General features: G+C 28.6%; 2 protein-coding genes across 14 annotated transcripts; one reads left to right on the top strand and one right to left on the bottom strand.

Moving 5' to 3' along the window:
* Positions 1–1492: 1492 nt before the first annotated feature.
* Positions 1493–5253, bottom strand: LOC145943658 (uncharacterized). Its single transcript, XM_083051355.1, has 11 exons — positions 5221–5253; positions 4873–4987; positions 4677–4780; positions 4392–4463; positions 4217–4317; positions 3890–3993; positions 3530–3771; positions 3089–3264; positions 2752–2896; positions 2274–2473; positions 1493–1883 (listed from the first exon to the last, which is right to left on the bottom strand). The coding sequence occupies exons 1-11, from the start codon at positions 5236–5238 to the stop codon at positions 1667–1669; spliced, it is 1494 nt and encodes a 497-aa protein (XP_082907481.1). The 5' UTR covers positions 5239–5253; the 3' UTR covers positions 1493–1666.
* LOC145943664 (DNA replication complex GINS protein PSF1) lies at positions 1778–10057 on the top strand. 13 transcript variants are annotated; one of them, XM_083051363.1, is made up of 8 exons: positions 1778–1917; positions 4728–4857; positions 5404–5544; positions 7443–7590; positions 7702–7766; positions 8016–8322; positions 8713–8830; positions 9535–9646. In XM_083051363.1, exons 4-8 carry the CDS (start codon positions 7522–7524, stop codon positions 9624–9626), a joined length of 651 nt encoding a protein of 216 aa, XP_082907489.1. In that variant the 5' UTR covers positions 1778–1917; positions 4728–4857; positions 5404–5544; positions 7443–7521; the 3' UTR covers positions 9627–9646. The 13 variants fall into 13 exon arrangements, 9 of the variants coding, with proteins under 9 accessions (XP_082907489.1, XP_082907490.1, XP_082907491.1 ...); XR_014426559.1 differs by lacking the exons at positions 1778–1917; positions 4728–4857 and adding exons at positions 9813–9848; positions 9918–10057 and having other exon boundaries at positions 4980–5544; positions 9535–9668; XR_014426560.1 differs by lacking the exons at positions 1778–1917; positions 4728–4857 and adding exons at positions 9820–9848; positions 9918–10057 and having other exon boundaries at positions 4980–5544; positions 9535–9668.
* The last annotated feature ends 5522 nt before the right edge of the window (positions 10058–15579 follow it).

Consider the following 15579-nt stretch of genomic DNA (forward strand, 5'->3'; position numbering starts at 1 on the left):
AACGGATCATTGCAATTGATACATCTCTTCAATTCTTTGTAATTGCAATTCTTTAACTTTTTTGACTATGGAATTTTGTATACAAAATTTTATAGAATCTTATAAACATACAGTCTATATACAGGGTGTTACAAAAGCATCGGATTTGCTTAGCACCATGCGATAGAGAATGAAAATCTAAGAAGATTTTTCCTCAACGAAAGTGTCGAGGGAGGTCATCATTTTTTGCAAGTTCCCAATTTTTGCCATCATATATCTTAGTAACTAAGCCTTAAATTAAAATTCTATTAAATTAAACTTGACCTGCAATTAACTGAAGAATGCAGTTTTGTTAATATTTTAATTCCATAAAGTTTATTTTGCGAAAAGCCCTTCATTTTCAATCACTTATAACTCGAAAATTATTGATGCCTCGACATTTTCATTGAGGAAAAATCTTCTTAGATTCTCTATCACATGGTGCTAAGCAAATCCGATGCTTTTGTAACACCCTGTATATATGTATAGATATATTCTACATAATTTCTGTTCCTAATTTCTAGTATAAATTATGTATATGTATATATGTATGTACTTATTTTCTATATAAGTATATACACTTATTTTTTCTCTGATTAGCAATACAATTTTTTTATTAGAAGCTTATATAAGTCTGAAAAATTCTGCTTATTTTAAAAATTTATTTCATAAATTTGGCATATTTCAAAAAAGAGAGAAAAATGTAAGAATTTTAAATCATGATAATAATTATAATAATAAAAACTTTATTTATTTTAGCTATATTGGTATTTATCAAGAAGAACATTCAAAATTTCATTACATAATGTTGAAATGATTCCTTATGAGCAAAATTTATCTTGCGCACATATTATGTGAGTGAGATTCATGAAGAAACATAGAAGAGAGAATTGCATGGCAGTAATTGTTGATATTATCATTAAAATCTTCCGAGATCAAAAATTGATGGTAAATATTATGTTGTACATAATGTTTATTATTGCAGAAATCATATTGTACAGTTTATATATTATAGGAATATTATATATTATTAAAATATATAAAATAAAATTATGTACAAAATATACAGAGAGGGAATAAATTAATCTTGACATTGAATATTCTTGCAGGTATGTGCTTTAAAAATGTGCATTTTAAAAACTAAGAGATCATTATGTTCGATCAGCTGATATTATGTGCTCTGATCGGCAAATTCCATATTGGAGCAAATTCTGAGAGCATTAATGTAAGACTTGTAAGAGCGTGAGACATTTTGGACTCGGATCTATGCATTATTCTTATACATGCATTCTAAAAGGTAAAAAATATGAAAAGACAAGAAGCTGCGGTAGCAATTGTGATTAAAAAAATAAGTTTCATCTAATCACTTTAATGGATATTCTCAACTGCATTCTTATTTTTTTACATCAAATAAAGTGGCTGGAAAATCAACGTTAATTTAATGTTCATTCTTTATTTTCTTGTCATACATAGCTAAAATTTTAATATCATTTATTAGTAATTTTTCTTCTTCGATATTACACATTATTATTTATTAAATTTGTTTATAATCTTGCAATTAAAAATTATTATTTACTATTTGTTACATTTCAATTTATTAAATTTTTTATTTTACTATCTTTTATAAATATATCATGCCATGAAATAATTATGTTGCTATATCATCTTGATTCTCTTCCAGTTCCTCGGGTTTTTCTTCGTCATCCGATTGCGTTTCTTCTACGACAGTAACATCTGGAAAATATAATTTGGACTCTTCAATAGCCTTCTCTGGATTTTCGCTCACGTGGAAAGGTCCAATTCCAGCAAAACCCAGAAATGCTTCGCAACCTACTTTCTTCACTGTACAGACGAATATTTCGTAACTGTGAATATAATGTGGAGTAATTTAATATTCAGGTAAGCTTTCTTTGTTATAAAAGATATAAAAAATTCAATGTAATATATATATATATATATATATATATATATATATACACTTATCATTTTTTCAGAATTTGAAAGAAATGTTCAAAAATATTTATCTAATTGAGAAATTGATAAAGATATGAAAGTTAAAAAGTTTTGTAAATGTTGTTATCTATAAAATTATTATCTATTTTAAAGATAGAAAGTAAAAGAGTAGTATAACATATTGTCTAAGGTTTTTAAAAATAAAATTACAATTTTAAGATTACTTTTTTAAATTCTGAAAAAATGGATTACATCACCGAACTTTTTTATATTATATATATATGATAGAAGAGAATATATACCCCGTTTTTTCCTCTGGGCTCATCTCGAATGCCTCTATACTTCTGCCGATTATCCTAGCTTCAGGTGGTTTATCATATTCGAATATACCAAAATTGATAACTTCATCATTGAACATCTTCAGCACCATTTTTAAATCATTTTTACGCGTATAATCATATTTGAAAATAGTTATTGGCACTTTTGTCATTTTATCTTCATACTGTGGAAAAAATCGAGATATATATAATATATTATATTATATATTAATTATATATTATATATTAACACATAATTATTATTATTATTATTAAAAAAGTGCATATGTTTTTTAATAAATTATAATTTCAAGTAAATTAGATTAAAGCATATATAATATGAATCAGAGTTATAATTATATTGTTTAATTTCATATAAAATTAATATCTATTTCTCGATTCAAGCTTTTTAAAGATTTTGAAAGACACTATTAAATCTTATGTACTTTTCACATATACTTACCGGATATGTTGTGTTAGTATAAACACTAAATATCGTACGAAAAACGATTGCCTTGTTTCTGGGATTTGGAGGTGTCCAAGCAAAAGGAAATTTTTTATTTTCCTTGTCAGGGACTTCAAAAGCTGGGCAATGTTTTCCAGCAAAACTATATAAAGATTAATGTAATGATTAATTTTAATAACATAAATCATCAGAATATTAATTGCAAGTATTTTTATTCATTTTCAATAGTTTTATCATCATTAGTATTTGTCAGAAAATATCGTGATGTCAGTTTTTCAATTAATTCTATACTTTGCAAGTGTATCAAATTACACATTAAAAATAAATCATATACCACTCTTCGTTTAAACAGTCGTCTGTTTCCGGTAATGTTGGTTCGTTGAACAAAATACTGCACAGATAATTATGAACTTCAAGATTCTTCCTCCCTTCGACAATCTTCAATCGCATGAACATACATTTGCCATCAAATAGCAATTGTTTGGCAGCTTCCGAAAAGCTATAGGTAGACTGCATGTTGCAGAATAGAAAATCATATATTTTTACTAAATATATATATACTATATGATTATGTATATATATGAATATGTATGTACATTTATGAATATGTATATATATGAATATGTATGTATACATTTATGAGTATGTATGTACATTTATGAATATGTATATATATGAATATGTATGTACATTTATGAATATGTATATATATGAATATTTTACTAACAACATTTATAATGAGAGAGTCTGTTATAGTATAGGAAAATGAAAATACTTCATCGAGCATTTGCCGAAGCAAATCCTCATTCAATCGTTTGCGTATCTCTTGTTCCACAGTGAAATTTTCCGGCAATATTTCCTCAACTAATTCCACATATGATGGGCTCGATCTCTTGTCTCTTCTACGTCCTTCTTCGTCTTTGAATATCCAAGGAAACAGCAGCAAACAAGTTTCGTTGCACAATGAGGTGGTCAGATGCAGCATCTCCGCCTCATATCTCGCTTTAGCTTCAGCTTCTATATAACGATTTTTGCTATGTCAGGTGATAAGTTATTTTCGATATATACATATATAGAATTTTGTCTCGGGCGGAAGTTGATTTACTTAGTGTTTATGGTTAATAAAATATTCTACCTTTCCGAGATTTTCTCGCTATTTCCTTGGCTATTTTTGCCTCTTCCTGGATTTTCAGTCGTGTTACTTCTTCTGGACTCTTCTCAGAAATCTCCAGCGAGAATCTGCATTTTTTTTAGCATAATAAAGAGTACAAAAGTAATAACAAATTTATATTTTGCAATATGATATTGTACGATTAGGATGTCATAGAATCTTCGCGGTTGATCGATATTTAATGAATGAATTGTTTAATTGATAAGTTTATAAGTATTATTAGATTTTAAGTTATACAACTAATTAATAACGCGCAAAAAATTTTGAAGTAATCATTGATTTTCAACTTACTCGTGTTCGCCGCCGTTTTGAACTCTTTCAAGCTCGGTCGTCAGCATTTTCACAAATTCCGGACAATGCGCTCCAAACATTAAATTAATCATTCGTCCTTCCTGTCACAAAAATAATTCAATCTCAAATTCATATAATAATTGTTTCTAATGTGAATTACTTGCAAAATATTTACATGAATAAACATCCATATGGGTTCGCTCTTTCCTTGAAATCTCTTTAAATCGGTGACGCGATCGCAATTTGCCTGAAAACAATGAAAGAGGGTAACATGCTAAGAATACTTTTATATATAATTGATATTTATGTTGGAGATTAACTTGGATGAAAAGTAATTTCTGTAGGATAAATATATTATTTCTAGCATATCTTGATTTTATGTTATTAAATTAATTTTTAATTTTTATTTACTTATATACGATATGATAATTCTTTTTATATCACATTTTCTAACACTTACCGTAGCGTAACTCAGTGCGTCGCCTCCAATTTCCATTTTTATCTTTTTCAGGATGCTCACCATGCCTGTGCAAGGACCACTCCAATCCGAATACACGTCCACCACTAAACAAGGACATTATATCAAAAATATGTTTGACAACGTATCTAATAGAAAAGTTATTTTTATATACTTCTACGAGGTAAAAACTACTCGCCTACTAAACCTTTCCGCGCCAATACCTTCGCCCATTCTTCGTCATTAAGAACTTCTGTCTGCAATGCCGCGGGTTGCACTTTCTTCGCCATTCGTCTCGTCGTTTTTTTTCCACCCTAAAGTACGAAATTTATTATGTTAATACATCTTTGAGATAGTCTCCACGTAATGTTTAAAACTAAGAAACATTGAAGAGATTCGAAAGCCATCTAAAAAACATCCAAGATATCTTTTAGATCTTTCTTCAATGCTTTTAGGATTTCCGCATTATTTGTGAATGTTATAATTTTATTGCAATTTATATGTAATTATTTTATATATTTTTTTAAACACTCGATTCCTGTTGTACCCTTTTATTGCGCAACATCTTCGAAGTTGGAAGGATGTTAATCGGATCGCGATTACAAAACGCTAATTATATCTTCGCCGAAGATATAATTGTGTGAATTTCAATATCAGATCGATTGATCTATCTTCGGCAAAGCAGAGAGAAGTACTGCATTAATCGCGTATTTTCTGTTCGTTTACGTAGGTTCGGCTTTCGGGTTCTCTTTCGGCTGCACGGGGACATCGGCGACATGGTAGGCACGCGATATAATATAATGATTAACGAGCTCGTGATACAAATACACGCAGAGGTAATTACGGTGCAGAAAATCGAGGGTTCTGCGAAGTAAGTTCCCCGATATAATAGCCTGTCACAAGACATTTATTATCCCGAATATGTCTTAAGAAAGAAATCTCTTTTTTAACAAAGAAACGATAGCAACGTCTAGTCTAGAATTGAAAGTCATTTGATATTTAATATTTTCTCTCTCAACAGCAGAGTTTTTTTTCTCTTTTATTTTAATGAATACAATTGCACTTTTTAATATTGAAACATCACAGTATTCATATATTTCTTATTTTTTAATATTAACATAAATTATGCAAATATTGGCACAGATATTAAGTATTATGCTAAATTATTATATAAAAATTATATATTCTCTTTCATATATACAAATAAAATATAATAATTATAACAAAGATTATTTATATTTTTATGAACAAAAAGAACAATATTTTAGCATAATATTAATATTTATATACAAATCAATATTTGAAATTGCGTATATATTTAAAAAATATGTAAAAATTACATATAGAATTATTCTGATTTTTAAAATGCATAAGAGAGTTAATATTCAACTGATAATACTGAATTCGATAATTCGTAATCAATGCTAAGTAGCCAAAAACAAAATCATCATTGCCACTATCTTGTATAAAACTTCACAAAATTGAAAAAAAAACATTAACTTATATAATACGAAAATTGTGATTTAATTTACCGATTAAGGAAATAATTGACAGTTCTATTTCGTCGCGTTCTTAAAGAGCTTTGCAAGAAATAGATTGCGTGTCACGACCAATTTTTCCTTGGCAATTAGAATAATGCTCGTTTAATAATTAAAACGAGACTCACGCATCAAGAAATAACCACGATCTTTGTTGATTTTGTATCTACTTGGTTACTATGTAACTATATATTACATAGGATTCAGTAAAAGATTTAATTTTCATATGTATCTCGGAATACTCAAAAAAATGTATTTCAGAAAAATATAGATGAAAAAGAGTGTGCTGCCATAATATTTATATATTATGATATATTAATATATATATTTATATAATATTTATATAATATTTATATTTATATAATATTTATATATTTTTATATATATATATATATATGTATATGTATTAATATTTAAAATATTTTAAAAGTTATTATTTATACTAAGATATTCTTTTTTTCGAATAACAAGTATGAAAAACAAATGCCTATATGCATACAAAAAAATAATTATTAAACAATTAATTATGAATTAATTATTATGAAGTAATAAATTAATTATTGATCTTAAAAAAATAATAGTTGATAATTCAGAAATATTCTTGAAAGTTCCATCTCTTTAATCACTAGATGGCAAGATGGCATATGGCATCTATATGTATTTGTGCGTGTGATATATATAGAGCATTCGAATCCGCAGCTTGGGTTGATTTGCAATTTTTTCGCTTAATTTTGAATGAATTATTCGACAATATTGAATATTGTTCTTTACAATAAAATCGGATATTCAAAATAATCAACGAATTGTGATCATCGACTTTTTGAATCATCATTAAGGATACGGTAATCATTTTTAAAATAATTTATTATCGAAATTGATCAAAGTCTAAGGTGTGAAGTCATTGGATTTATCAATTCTCGTAAATAACGTGAAAATGTGTCGATCGAAGTTCATTTTCGTCAAGAATAATATGTTTTGATAATTTGTTATGAATGCGACAAGTGTCTTGGAGGTTAGGCTCTGTTTCGCGCTTGCGCAGCTGATCACGTGATGACGAGATCAATGTTCAAATTTCAACGTATTTGTAAACACGTTGCTAAGAATCAAACGCGATTAATTAAACGTATGATTCGTTGAATGAATAGAAGATAAAGACTCAAATAGTAGGAAAGAGAAAAGGTAATTTAAATGAACTAAATGTTACAATAAATGTACATTTCTTATATTACAGAGATATACATATATATATATATATATGTGACAAAAAGTTTAATAAACTTTGACGAACGATTATACAGAGCTTTACAAACATGTTCGGAAAAGAAGCTATCAAACTTATAACAGAGCTCGATATGTACGAAGATATCCGACCATTTAATGTAAGCATTAGAATGTTAATTATATATATATATATTAGAATGTTATATTATTCTATATATCTATATAATTGTAAATATAATCATAACCATAAAGCCTTTTTCAATTTTCAGGAACAGGTGATGCGACAAGTTTTTGAAGAGATGCAAACTCTCTACGAGGCCAATCTGGTGGACAGGTATATTATATGACACATTTCGATCAAAACTATTTTACAACTTAAAAAAATTAACAAAAAATAAAAAGTTTATATAGTTCTTGTGTAACGAGTCTCATGATAACGATATAATAAATTTAATAAAGTAATATATTTGTCTGTTCTGTGATATATAGCGATCAAAATCGAGTTGCAAAGATTAAATGTCAATCTCTTGACAATTTTTCTCTGCTTTCTACAAATGTTTTAAACTTTTTATAAATGTTTCAGTAACGCTATACAGAATGAAGGAAGTAATGAGTTATTACCGTCAGTGCATTTCCGCCATACAGCCCTGCTCAGAAACAAAAGGTGTGTTCTGGCATATCTGTGTCATCGGATTAGGCGTTTACGGCAGATGCGTTGGGAATTGGGCAGCATCCTGCCGACTGAGATAACCGCCAATTTGCTAAATGCAGAGGTGCAATGGTTTCAGAATTACAACAAATCTCTGGCCACCTATATGAGATCAATCGGAGATGATCACGGATTGAATCTGACTGTGAACATGAGTCCTCCAAAGACGCTCTATGTCGAAGTAAGTATCTGTAATGTAAGTCAGAGCATAATAGAAAGAACTGTGCAAGAAAATCATTTTACTTGCTTCTATGTATAATTATTTCTATCTATGTATATTTTTATGTATATTTCATGTCACATTTTTGTGCATTTTCTAATTGTTATAAATATATATTCAAAATTTCTCAGATTTTATCATTTAATTAATTTTATATATCAAAACTTTAAGACTTTTTACAGAAAAATATTAATCCATTATGAACTTGATGAATTTTTAAGAATGTAGATTATGTTGCGGAAAGCATTAACGTTTTCAAAAATTCTGAAATTTCAGAGAGAAAGGAAGAGATAGAAAGAATATTATAATTAGCTTTTTGTCGATAGTAATCAAATATAATTTCTCTTTCAGGTGAAATGCTTAACCGATTTCGGTAAGCTGGAACTCGACGATGGCGAAATTATTACGCTCAAAAAGAACACATATCATCTGCTACCAAGAGCTACATGTGAGCCGCTTATCAGACAAGGTATACTCGAACATTATAACGCATAATAATTGTGCTATATAAAAAGAGTTGTCACTTTCCGACTTCACTACTTTTATTATTATATTATATCACTTTTGCATCAAAACTACCAAAACTGGATGCTTTACGCATCTCTATAATAAAGATTTTATTTTTATTTCATTGTAATTATTTACAATTACATCGTGTATCTTTCAGAGATGTGTATTTGTATTTAGTGTTAAACGTGATTTATTTTCAGTTTAATTATTTGATTATGTACCATCGTATCGAAGAAATATAGCTGAAATAGACACATTTTGCTAAAAGGTGGATTATAAATTCAAATCTTAGATTTTTCTTTGCTTTTTTATGTCTCTAGTCTTTTTGTATCAGTTTTTTTCCATCGCTTTTTAATCTCAAAAGTAAATTTTTATTGTACACATATCGAACGTGATATATGTATAAAGTAATACATCAAAGTAAATATGATCTCGTCATTAAAGTATCAACTCTTGATTATAAATTTTGTATCAATACATGATTATTTTTATCGTTTATCACAACTTTACAATCTTATATATATATTGTTACATTTAAACCTCTATAATTACAATTTTATTATATATATTTATTATATATTAAAAAGCAATGTTTATTTGAATAATATAATATTTTGCTAATTATTTTTGTGTACTGCTACAATTTCCAAAATTATATTATAGAATTACTAATCGCTATTAATAACAGAACATGGATAATACATGGGGAAATCCACACGTATGTGACAAATGACAGTGAACCAATATTTATCTGAGATTAGTGAGACGTATCTCATTGTCAGTACAGCTCAGTGATGGTAAGAATTGTAACTCCTCCTCTCCATTCTATCAATGAATCCTCCCAATTTCTAGAACAAAGTAAGAATGTTTATTTTTAATCCCTTTTTATCTGTTTACCTTCTCCTTCTCTTTTTTATCTACCGGGATATTTTAAAACGGAGTTCACAGACATGGCATAAACAGGAGACGAACAGTTTGTAAGTTAACAGCATATAATATCATACGATAATTTTACACGTACTTTATTCGTTTTGAAAATTTTACAGTTTCTCGGTGAGGACCGGTAGCAGTCGACATCTATCTCGCGGAATTATCATTTTCGAGTTTTTCCTTCTCCTGGTTATGAAAGCTACAGACAAGGCAGTGTGAATTTCCTGCAGTGAAGGAAAGAAAACACATCGACCAAGAGCAGCATAAAAAATTTGGCTTTCTGTAAACTTGACTTGGAACGCCGTTCGTCAATATTTGGCAACGACAGATGGCCAGTCAAGGATATGAGATTCGTTGGGAAAATTGACATAGAAGAAGCTGTAAGTGTCAGATTTTAAAAGTTATACTTCCTTGTTGGCAAGCATTCTCAATAATATTTTTATATAGAGTATTATACGCAAGATTGAAGAATTTAGCACATAATGAAAAGTCAAGCGTCGATAATTTGCAATATTTATTTATTATTCACTTAAAATTGATCAATTATAAATTGTGCAGACTTTTCTTCATTCTTACGTCTCCGATTAGAAAATTTGAATTATATCTGTAGTTGATTCGACAGCATAAGTTTTAGAAAAGCTTTAGAAAAGAGCAATGTGCGATGATTATTATTTTAAATAAAAAAGTAATCGAAAAGTAATCGAAATCATTTTAAATGAAGTAGTTAATATCACTTTTGTGTCAAGTTTTCGCTTATAAATAATGATATGACAGATTCAATCAATCTTCAATTTATGCATTTAATTTAGAAACATGACTGTGATATATGAATTCGCAGGAAAATATCAATACGAAATAAACGTTGACTTCATGCGACATTTATGCGACATTATTTATGCGCTATTGTAAACAATATCCCGAGAATGCTATTTTTCAAGTATTTATCAAAGTAAAACTAGTTATCGCTTTCTTTTTTGCAAATCTTTATTTGCATAATCGCATGTTAATTAGTAGTATAAATAGATCAAGCGAATAATTGAATCGCGCTAACAATAAGGAATATTGAGGATACAAGGAAACAATTAAACAATATATTAGAAAGAAGCACCATGGAATGAGGTTTGAAATGTCAAAGCGATGCAGTCGTCCATACGCTTCGCCATTCTTGAGTCAGCGTACTTCCCCAACTTCTGTTGTATAGCTGAATAATAATGGTATCTGTCGCGGCACGAATTTAAAAGCGCTACCTTTCTTTTGTCTTATATAATCGCGACTTTAATCGGTTCTTTTATAAACAACATAAATAATCAGTAATTTTCCAAGATTGAGATAACAGACGTGCAAATGCTTCAGTTTAATTCGATACGTCAGAAACTAGCTCAACCTTGTGTACAATTTCAATAACTTTATATAAGATAGATTTATATTAATATATATTTTCTATTATGCTATACACACATAAATATAAATTATAATGTAGACATAGTAGAAAATATTAATATGTATATTGATAATGCATCATATAAATTTCAATGCAAATCAAATATTAGTTAAAAAATGCTATAATTAATATATATTTATTAATTTATATAGAATATTAATATATTTAAAACGTGCGGGAAAGCATAATATTAAAGATCGTGCATTCGATTAATTTTCATTCATGGAATTACTTTATTTCGCAAAATTAATAGATTATAGTTGGAAATCGTAGTCGCTCGCTATCTCAGTTGAAAGATATTTGTGCGGAATGCATAAACTTCACAATGCAAAAAATATATCTATAATATTCTGTATTGCAAGTATTCTCAATGTCCATTTAGCAACTGTATTTTACATCGCAGAGTTACGAAAAATTATTGCTGGGACCTCGATGACCCGCTTGTCGCGAGTACTTGTGCAAGTATCACATTGCTTTAAGAAAGTCATATCTCGTCATGGCACTTATCAATGAATATTGGAACGGTGTTCGTGCGTAAATATGCATGTGCACGCGATTGTGCGATATTATGCGTGTGATAAGTAGTGTCGCGTGCAAATCGCGAATGCAATTTCGCACGCAAATGCAATCGAAATAACATCACGTCACGTATGGACGTCTAACAATATATAATGGAAAATTATTTTCCTCGATTATTTTTCTCTTACTTTTTTAATAATATTTTTTTCGAAACATTTCATATTATAACACAAATGACATTATTCATAATTTATGTTGATTCATAAGATTGTGTTGTTTCATAAATGTATATAAAAATTTATGCATACAGGCAAACTTGAATAGCCTCCGCATAATGCATATTTATGAATCGACCAATCATGTGTTGTCTAATATAATGCAACTATGTGGGCATCCTTAGACATTAAACACGTGATCGATCGAGTCTTTTGCGCATATAAGCAGCTATGCAAAATCTTTTACCTGAATAAGTTTTAATTACGCTGCTATAAATTAATATCATTTTGTTAAGTTTCTATCTTTGATAAATTAAATTAAGATATATGTTTTGATTTAAACATATATTTTAAACATGTTTCTAGCTTCAATCAGAAATTATCCTAATTGCTCTTCTTCTCTCTGCGCAAGTGTGCAAAGATTTTAAAAACATAATAAATATTTAAATAAATTAAATATATTTAATTTAAAATATTTTTAATTTAAATTTAATTTTTAATTTAGTTAAAATATTTGTTTTGAGAGACAGATGCATTTAATGTTACTGGTAGAAAAATTTAAATAATATTGAAGGAAAGAAGAAATTGTACTTTTAATAATTGAGATGATAGTTTAATTGTTAAGATATGACGTCGATGATATGCGATATATCGAGCAAATACAATGTTTGAGATTATTTACACATTTTCTATCGTTATCGTAGGTTTTCCCCCAGATAATCCGAACATTGACGTCGGCGATATTCACCTGTGACTACAAGCACGTACACCGAAAAATTTCCATCGTAAAATAATCGATCGATTTTATTAAACGATAGTAAGTCCCGAATAGATACTTCATTATTTATTTCGATCTCTTTATCTATCAAAAAGCTTTGCTATTGCACGTGTTCGATCTTTTATTTCTCAAAAGTATGTTTCTCTTTCAAGGCATTAGTAGTAATTACCAGAGTGATTAAGGACAAATGATTTCCTACGAATAAAGCTCTCTATAAGTGCAAATAGATTGAATTTAAATATTAATTACGAAGATAAAATTAGTGTTGATAAATAACAAATTGCGAGCAAATTGATTTATATTTTTATTTTGGCCAAATCTGCTTCAAATATTTTAATCAAAAGATAAACATAAATCTAAAAATGTGTTTTATATTTGTGAAAAAATATTACATAATATACTTTTCATTTACTATAAATTTAAACAAAAATTATTATTTTTAAATAAAATTATTATTTTAATAAATTATATTATTTAAAAAATTATTATTTTAATAATGTTCTGTTTCTTACAATTTTAGCTACCGTGCAACGCTTACATCAGCGAAATTTGAAAAATCTCAGCACCGTTATCTTTCGAGGAAAGAAGATCACGTACACATGTTTGGACCGTTCTGACGAAAAAAAATAACAGGTAATAAATGATTAATTGCCTTAACGGTTTATTGTACGGCCTCAATATAATAATGGGAAAACCCATATGGAATTTCTCTCCTTTGTACGCATCGAGGTCGCATATTCGGCGAATCGATTTCCCGGTATACGAACAGTAAACGACCATGGGACATTTACTGCGGTGCATCGTCGCGAGGCCGCTTCAGATAAGAAATGCCGGTGGAATTTCCGGTGAGTTCGTCGCGTCGCGCCGCTTTTACCCAGAGGTGCTACGAAGAAAGTAGTCCGACTATCACATGCGGCGGCAAATGCGAAAGTTACATCGATTAACGTGTAAATCACGCGTAGCGCCGATTCATAAGAGAAAGAAAAAAATCTGCTAAATATATGCTAAAGGTATGCGTGTACAGAAGATTGTAGAAAGTCGATTTTTCTAATTATCAACTCTTGATTATAATTATAAAAATAATTATGTTTATAATTATATAAATATATATTTTTATATATATTTATAAATATATAATTTATATAAATATATTTATAAACATATAATTATAAATATTTATATATATATTTATAATTATAAAAATAATTATATGATTATAATTATAAAAAATCAATTATTATGTTTATACATTTAACGATAATAATTTATTGACTTATGACTATAATTATAAATTCACTATCACATTCTTATGCAGTTTCTGCAAATAACTTGCTGTTTATAATTGCCAGTTTTGTTTACACCAAGCGTATCCATCGCGCGTCAGAAAATAATTTTTTTTTAAATTTCGCTTAGCTTTCGCGTCATTTTCAATGAATTCTTTTTCGAAGAAATAGATATTAAAGTCTTAAATCTCTTCGGACTTTACAAGACCTGAAAAATCCGATGATTCATTTCCACAAAAAAAGAAAAAAGAAAAAAAAAAGATGATGCGACTTGAATGTAAGCGGTGTCAATGTCTCTAGAATAAAAAAGGTACTAAACGCAAAAGATTTATAGAATGAATGAGAGATATAAAATCTTGTCCAAAGATCCGCGTATGTGTGTCAGTTCAGAAAACGAAGAGTAAAACTTTATCGATACGAAATTGCGACATTTTTTGCATCTAATAATTAATCTAACTTACGAGATAAAAGCGCGCCTTATCGTGCAATATTACACAATTCCAATACGAACAAATCGACTTGCTACGTAGAAATTTAGAGCACTCTCTCTCTGTCTCTGTCTAGATATTTTTCTAAAAGAGCTGTCATTATTGAAAGAGACGTTTACGATACATATCGATAAGAATCTGTGATCGCGCTTGCACGCAAATTACTACGAAAGAAAGAAATGTCATGCCGATAAGAAAAAAAACAACGATACGCGCTCGTCATAGAATATTTTATTACATAAAGACGTGCATTGATTTAAGAGACGAGCCTCCCGCGCGTTTCGCCTTTAGAAAAAATCGAGATATATTTATAAAACTCCAAATTATGAAGAGTATTTATAAACTCGAAATTATTTTTGAGAGTATTTATAAAACTCCAAATTTTATTCCTCCGTTTAATAATCTATCTAATATACTGCCCTTTCATCCAGATCTGATGATTGAAAACATAACATTTCGGATAGTTGAAAGAGAAAATCGATTAATTTTATACGGCTCTTTTTCAAGACTGCTCTAGATCTTTATTTAGATGAGACACTTTTAATAGTATTAAATGTATTTAAAATTATTTCTTTTCTAATCGGTTTTTCCTACGTGCTTTTAAATGAGCTTTCCGCTGACAGAGTAAAGCGCAGTAAATGATATTTAATTCAAAGTAATTCAATCAACCAGATAATTCTCGCGTTTCCCGCAAATTTATTGTAAGCAAACGTATTTTCCTTCGCAGTTCATTTATTCGCGGTGAAAACCTATTTGTACAACAACAGAGCATAGATGGATATTTCCTTTATAGATATATTTCCTTAAATGTCTGAACGTTTAGCAATATTCGCGATTACATAGGGTCGGTTCTTATAAACAGCAATTAAAATTGATCGCGGGACTAAACCGCGCTCCTTTATTTCTCTTTCCAAGTAGATATATTTATTATGATAGATAAATATATCATATATTAATATATTGCAATCTTATTATTAATATTATTAATATCTTAACAATATATTATTATCTTTATAATAAAACAAATAGATATCAAAGCATTTTATTTAAAATC

This window comes from Prenolepis imparis, unplaced genomic scaffold (genome assembly GCF_030444845.1).
Source record: "Prenolepis imparis isolate NDT839.2.m4 unplaced genomic scaffold, iyPreImpa1.0 SCAF_12, whole genome shotgun sequence".
Classification (NCBI taxonomy): Eukaryota; Metazoa; Arthropoda; class Insecta; order Hymenoptera; family Formicidae; genus Prenolepis; species Prenolepis imparis.

Bases quoted from the DNA above. Each gene is read 5' to 3' on its own strand.
- LOC145943658 (XM_083051355.1), bottom strand. The intron at 4,781-4,872 runs GCGAGTAGTTTT...GTCCTTGTTTAG, and splicing joins GGCGCGGAAAGGTTTAGTAG to TGGTGGACGTGTATTCGGAT. The intron at 2,474-2,751 runs GTAAGTATATGT...TTTTTTCCACAG, and splicing joins ATACTAACACAACATATCCG to TATGAAGATAAAATGACAAA.
- LOC145943664 (XM_083051363.1), top strand. From the start codon at position 7,522: ATGTTCGGAAAAGAAGCTATCAAACTTATAACAGAGCTCGATATGTAC. The intron at 7,591-7,701 runs GTAAGCATTAGA...TTCAATTTTCAG, and splicing joins AAGATATCCGACCATTTAAT to GAACAGGTGATGCGACAAGT. The intron at 7,767-8,015 runs GTATATTATATG...TAAATGTTTCAG, and splicing joins GAGGCCAATCTGGTGGACAG to TAACGCTATACAGAATGAAG.